General features: G+C 44.4%; 1 protein-coding gene across 5 annotated transcripts in view; it reads right to left on the bottom strand.

The window, feature by feature from the left end:
* fip1l1a (FIP1 like 1a (S. cerevisiae)) overlaps positions 1-5874 on the bottom strand; it is a 139521-nt gene extending 133647 nt beyond the window's left edge. For 4 of the 5 annotated variants that reach the window (XM_072496767.1, XM_072496769.1, XM_072496771.1 and 1 more), the window contains exons 1-2: positions 5698-5873; positions 5494-5539 (exon numbers count right to left, since the gene is read on the bottom strand). In XM_072496767.1, the coding sequence (XP_072352868.1) occupies positions 5494-5539; positions 5698-5785 (134 nt within the window). In that variant the 5' untranslated portion in view covers positions 5786-5873. Of the gene's footprint in view, positions 1-5493; positions 5540-5697 lie in introns of all 5 variants that reach the window. The other variant, XM_072496770.1, reaches the window with a different exon arrangement.
* Between the last annotated feature and the right edge of the window lie 925 nt (positions 5875-6799).

Raw genomic sequence — 6799 nt, 5'->3', positions numbered from 1 at the left:
GTTTTGGTAAGCAGATGATATTTCAAAGAAGGCTGCCGCAATGCGCTCCCTTGATAGCCTGATGCCTCGTGGGATACAGAAATAAACCAAACAAGCTTGTAAGTCCCAGGTACAATTCCTATTCTGTGCTAAATTAATCAGTCTGGGAAATAACTATAATAGGCGTGGCAGCTGAATAAGGTATAAAAGAGACAAAAGCTGTCCAGGGGTACAAAAATAAGGATGAGGGAGAGGGGAGAAATCAGCAAAAAGTTCAAGACTGCTATTTCATCATATTTGCTGGAAACTATATCAGAAACACACCTGCCACTCACTGTCTGGGTTCATACTTCTATACAAAAGGAGAAACCAAAGCCTTCAGGAAAGGAATACTTATGATAGAAAATAAGTGTTTGAGAAATGCAAAACAAAAATACAAAACATTAATGTGTGACAGAGTAAAAAAAAAAACCAAATAGGAACTCTAATACTCCACGTAACCAACTCACTCCCCACAGTTGAGGCAAGTGGCCAGATTTTTCTTAATGAATTGGACTTTACAAAACAAGAGAAAGACATTGAACCTCCATAACCACTAGCTCATTAAAGTTTGAACACTTAAATCTTCGTCCATATCTCTTAATTTACTTTTTGAAATATTTATCCTCTTTTTACATAAAAGCTATTATGAATTCTGCAACAAATGTTAATAGTTTCTGGCAGGGCATTCCATACCCTGAAAACAAGTTGAGTATTTTTTTCTGCGAATCCTTTCAGTGATGATCTTCAATTGATGCCCTATGAATTGACTACTGGAAAGTGTGTCCATTTACCTTAGCAAAATTATTTTATTTTCTACATCCAGAATGCTATTGAAAATGGCAGATGGAAGGTCAGCCATGGAAGCATTGGAGCAATTGAGCCAGGGAGGTAATAAAACCATAGGCTTCCCATTTATAGTGGCTCATTATCTTGTGCCTTACATTTATCAACAAGTTTCCCATATAGCACCTTAACAAAACTTTTGAAAATCGATATACCCAACATTCACTCATTAATAGGAGGCTAGCAAACACCATGAACCTCTGGACAGCATTCAATTCTTTTATACCTTATTCAGCTACCGCATCCATTATAGTTATTTCCCACTCAATCTGTTAATTATTTAAAACCGCACAAGTTTGGAGCACTCCAGTGGCCTGGCCGATTTAAAACCCAACCAAACTAAAGATAAGGAATGTCATAAATCAAAACAGTGGTAGGAATTTGATAATCAGCTTCTATTCACCTGAAGGTAATTTAGGCCCTAAACTTGGACTTCTCTCGCAAAAAATAAATTGGTCCTTCCTCCTTTAAGATGCTGCTTAAACTTACCTTTTTAACCAAACTTTTGGTGGCCTGTCCCGATATCTCCTTAGATGGCTCAGTGCCATGTTTTGCTTTGTAACACTCCTGTGAAGACCTATTTTTTCCCCACTATGTTAAATGCATAATTCAATGCAAGCAATTATTGCTGTTGAACTGACCCTGAAGTACTTTGTTTATGCAGTTCCACTGTGTGCCCAGTTGTTGCTATTCAATGCATTTAAGCAATTAAAATGACCTGGACAAAATTGTTGACTACTGTGTTGCTAAATGAGCTACATAAAATGGAACGGAGTCACCATTCAATTCCCACTCTTGTCATCAGTTAACCTTAATTCAGATCACAAGGATCATAGAATTGTTTTCAACAACATTGGCTAGCGAAAGAAAAACACAACTCGGGTTCCCACTACTAATCACAAAGCTGGCAAGTGCATAAGTGAGGTTGACGCTTGGAGGTGATGTGTCAGATTGGATGGTCTGATGCCAATTACAGAATCTGCATTTGACCAAGTTGGTCAGTGTTATAAAACTGTATAGCAGCATGATTTTGAAAGAGAAGTTAATTGGGGGGAAAAATGCTTAAAATGAGGATCAGAGTTGTTTAATCCCTGAACCACTGGACTGTGTAAACTGGGGAGCAATTTGATATATTGAAATTATATATAGTAGGTTACGCTCGCCAGGTTTTATTTCAGAAACATTTCAGAAGCTCATGCGTCTCAAATTGTTCAACTGGCATATTGCCTATTGATTATGGAGCATCAAGTCTTAGAGACAAAGAAGGCTCCTGGTTGAAATCAGTCTGTAACACGCAAGCTATCACTGGCTAGTTTAGCTGCAGACTCAGTACAATCGGTACCTTTGAGGAAAAAGGAAAGTATAACCACTTGACTGTTCATTACTACCTAGCGAATGTTAAATATGCATGTACACATCAGACAAAAGCAAAGCTGGAATAAGAGGTTACATTGTAAACAGCCTGGAAATAAAAGTTTAGGCACATGGACAAGATACCAGAAGGCAACTGCTAACCTCAAAATCCTAACAAGATGGTGTCTGTATTTTCTTTTTAAGTATTTTTATTCCAAATTTACAACATTTTACAATTTACAACACACAAAAAAAATAAGCCCCAGTCCCACATCTCCCTACCCCGCCAGCAACGGTAACCAACTCTCCAGAATGCAACAAACCCCAATTATTGTAGAATCCACCACTCACTCACACTCCGCCTGCACCCGCAGCAAACCCCCCCCCCCCCCCCCCCCCCCCTCCCCCTGCAAACCCTTCCAGCTTTGGGCAGGCCCAAAAGGTATGTACATGGTCCACAGGGCCCCATCGCTCGCAGACATCCTCCAACAGCCAGTTCATCCTAGACTTTGTACGGTGCGCCCTGTACACTACCTTCAGTTGCATCAGACCCAGCCTCGCACACAAAGTCAAAGCGTTTACCCTCCGTAACACCTCACACCACAAACCCGCCTCCAGCACCACACCCAGCTCTTCTTCCCACTTCACCAAAACCCCCTCCATTGACAACCTATCCTCCTCCAAAATCCTCCCGTAAATCGCCAAAACGACTCCCCTCTCCAACTCCATTGCTGACAGCACTGCCTCCAAAAGAGAGGAGGCGGGTGTTATCAGGAACGTCGGGAAGACCTTCCTCGCAAAATCCCACACCTGCCTATTCTTGAAACTTTCACCCCACGCCAACCCAAACTTCTCACTCAGCTCCTCAAAGCTCGGAAACCGCCCTCCCAGGAACAGATCCTTCATCTCCTTAAATCGCTCTCTCTTCCCATCCCCGGAACCTCGCATCCAATCTCCCGAATCAAACCCATGATTCCCCCTAATTGCTACCCCGCTGACCGAATTACCCCCAATCGCTACCCCACCGATCCCGCTGCCAAAAAGGATAGTGGGCTGGATTCTCCGCTGTCGGGATTCTCTGTTGCGCTGGCAGCCCACCCACACCCGGGGATTTCTCAACAGTGCAGGGCTGCCCACAATGGGAAACCCCATTGGCCGACTGAAGGAGAATCCTATGAGCGGTGGCGGGGGGCTGCACCAGAAAACTGCTGTGGTGGGATGGAGAATCCTGCGCAAAGTCTTTAATAGTTGGAACAAAATTAAAAAGGAACAATAAACTCAATTCAAAACAAATAAGTTGCTTGAAGGGTAACTTGTCAAATGACATCAGTAAAGGTCTACCTCCTTGACAGTCTGCTGCCTTTGCCACGGTAGACCTTACTGTCACCTCCAACGTGTTTCCACTATCCCCCAGCTGAGTGGGGCCGCTTTCACCCAGTTCCACTTTTAGCTATTTATCTCCATCCAGAGAATCACTTGCAATGATTTCTCTTCCTGCTTCTGCATTATTACCTCTGCTGCCCCAAGGATCCAATCTTGTTCCCCTCGTATTTCTCAATTTACATGCTGGCTCTCTGCATGATCCAGGAGCATCACGGTGGTTTTCAAATGGAAGCTAACACTCGGCTCTAACACACCACTGCCTCTATTCTCCTCCCCATAGTTGCTAAATTGAGACTGATCATTCAACTTACAGCACTGATGAGCAAACATTTACTCCAGCTAAGTATTAGGAAGACTGAAGCCATTGTTTTTAGTATCCACTCCAATCTTTGTTCTGAACTACTGGTTCCATCTCTCTCCATGGAGACAGTCTGAGATTGAGGCTGTGTGTATCACATGAACCAGAATCAGTTTCCGACCTCACATCTGTACCATCACTAAGATCGTCCATTTTCACCTCGATCACTGTACAACTTTGCCCCCCCTCAGCTCATCTGCTAGCAAAAACTTCATTCATGCCTTTGTTACCTCCAGACTCTAGTATACCAATACACTTGTGGCTGTGGCTGGATAACCACATTCTACCCTCCTTAAACTTTAGGTTATCTAAAACTCTGATTCCTTGCTTAATTGACACCAAGTCCCATTCTTGTGCTGGCAGTTCTACTTTGGTTCCTAATGAAGCAACATCTTGATTTAAAAGTTCTCATCCTCGTTTCAAAATACCTCCATATCTCTAATCTGCTCCAGCCCTACAAGCTTCTGAGATACTGGCACTCCTAATTGTGACGTCCTGACCATCCCCGATCTTAATTGCTCCAATATTGGTTGATATGCCATCCCATTGCCTAGGTACCAAGCTTTGGAATACTCTCTCTACACCTCTTGGGTAGCGCAGTAGTTAGCACAGTTGCTTCACAGCTTCTAGGTCCCAGGTTCACTTCCCAGCTTGGGTCATTGTCAGTGCAGATTTTGCACATTCTTCCGGTGTCTGCACGGGATTTCTCCGGGTGCTCCGGTTTCCTCCCACAATCCAACAATATACGGGTTCGGTGGATTGGCCCTGGTAAATTGCCCTTAGGTTAGGTGGGGCTGCTGGGTTACGGGGATAGGGTGGAGATGTGGGTTTAAGTAGGGTGCTCATGCCAAGAGCCGCTGCAGACTCGATGGACCAAATGGCCTTCTTCTGCACTGTAAATTATGAAATCTCTTCATCGCAACCTAGCTTTCTGCCTTAAAGGCACTCATTAAAAACACACCTCCATGGCCAAGACTTTGGTCATCTGACCCAATATCTCCTAATGTGGCTTGGTGTCATAAGTTCTCCAATATGCCTATGAAGCAACTATGGACTTTTATGTTTAACAGTATTATATATTTATTGGTGTAAATAAAATCTGCTGATTCTGCTCCTCATCACCTGTAGTCAGAAACTACTTTAGCTTGTGGTCAAGCCTTTGGTTAAGACAGAAAAATGTATACAAATTTGTAACGTGATTCCAAAGCACTGAAAGTTTTCCCTAAACGACTGGGCTTAGTTCGAAAGAAACTGATTACAAATGCGATCCCTAAAACATTGCTAATAAGTCCAGGAACTCATTTTAAAACATGAATTATTTAATCACCACCAAACAGCATTGCCAGCCAGAAAGTGGCTTGAATTCTGGACAAATTGATGAAGCGAATCAGAGTCCACGCACAGAGGAAAAACAGGAATTGTCAATAAATGATCTAAGTGTCTTTTTAAAGAAAGGTAAATAGTCCACACGGGGTGGGAGGGACAACCAGATACAGGCCCAGACCATCACATTCACTGAAATTAAAATCTCTCACCTGTCAGCAGGCGCTGCCTCCTCCTGTTTGCTTGGGTCGTTTTCATCTGAAATCAAAATATCCAACGGTTAAAAAAAAAATCAAACGATAAAGAGAGTGAGCGGGAGGCCGGGCAGCCCGGCGGCTTTGACGGGCCAGGGGCTCCTCTCCTTCCTCCCCCTCCCATGGTTACCGGCCGGTGATCGGCCCCGGTTCATCTCTCACCTCCGTACAGCCACTGCTCCTCATCCTCACCAAGCCCCTCATTGCCCGAGCCAGCTTCCTTCAACATGTTCTCCGCATCCGCTGACATGCTGCCTGCCCGGGCTGACTAACGTCGTCGTCGCTCCGGGCCTAACTCAAATGCGCAGATTCACTCCTAACCTGAACTTTAACCCAGGAAACAAGCCCGGAGCCGATACCTTTGACCCGGAAGGAGCCGCTGGCACTGCTCCTTGTTTCTGCTGCTTGGAGCCAAAGAGAGAGATTGAGAGAGAGAGAGAGAGAGGACGGGAAACATTCAGTACCCACACGAAATATCACACGTTTTGGAATATGACTCATTATAAACTTGGATTTTAAAATACGTTCCAAAAAGAAAATACTGCTGATCCTGGAAATCTGAAATAAAATGCTGGGAGAGGCATTCAGGGAGGATTTGGATTATTGTGCAGGGTTATGGGGAGAAGACGGGAATGGCCCTCGGTGAAGTGGTCATTTGGAGAGCCAGTGCAGACATGATGTGCCGAAATATACATCTGTGGAGAAGCAGAGTTTTTAAAAATATATTTTTATTCTCCTTTTTCACATTTACTCCCAAATTTACACCCACCAACAATAAACAATAATCAGCAACAAATATGTCAATCCCCACAACAATAACAACGATCCCATCCTCCCACCAAACCCCAAACATTAGCCCGCATGTTTGCATAAACAAATGACAAAAAGGAATCAGGGATCACCCATAGTCACCCTTAATACACACAGCCCCCCTCCCCCCCCAACACTCCCACCCATTCCCCCCAACTAATGTTCGATGTTATCCAGTTCTTGAAAGTGCATAATGAATAATGCCCATGAATTGTAGAACCACTCCGTCCTTCCCCTCAGTTCAAACTTAACCTTCTCAAGAGTCAAGAATTCCAACAGGTCCCCCTGCCACGCCAGGGCACAGGGTGGAGAGGCTGCTCTCCATCCCAACAGGATCCGCCTTCGGGCGATCAACGAGGCGAAGGCTACGATATCTGCCTCCGCTCCCGTTTCCAACCCTGGCTGGTCCGACACCCCGAATATGGCCTCCCGGGTCCAGTTTCACACGCACCAC

The sequence above is a fragment of the Scyliorhinus torazame genome, chromosome 3 (genome assembly GCF_047496885.1).
Source record: "Scyliorhinus torazame isolate Kashiwa2021f chromosome 3, sScyTor2.1, whole genome shotgun sequence".
In the NCBI taxonomy this organism is placed as follows: Eukaryota; Metazoa; Chordata; class Chondrichthyes; order Carcharhiniformes; family Scyliorhinidae; genus Scyliorhinus; species Scyliorhinus torazame.
Note: the sequence above shows the minus strand (reverse complement) of the source record. Positions and strands in the feature narration are given on the sequence as shown.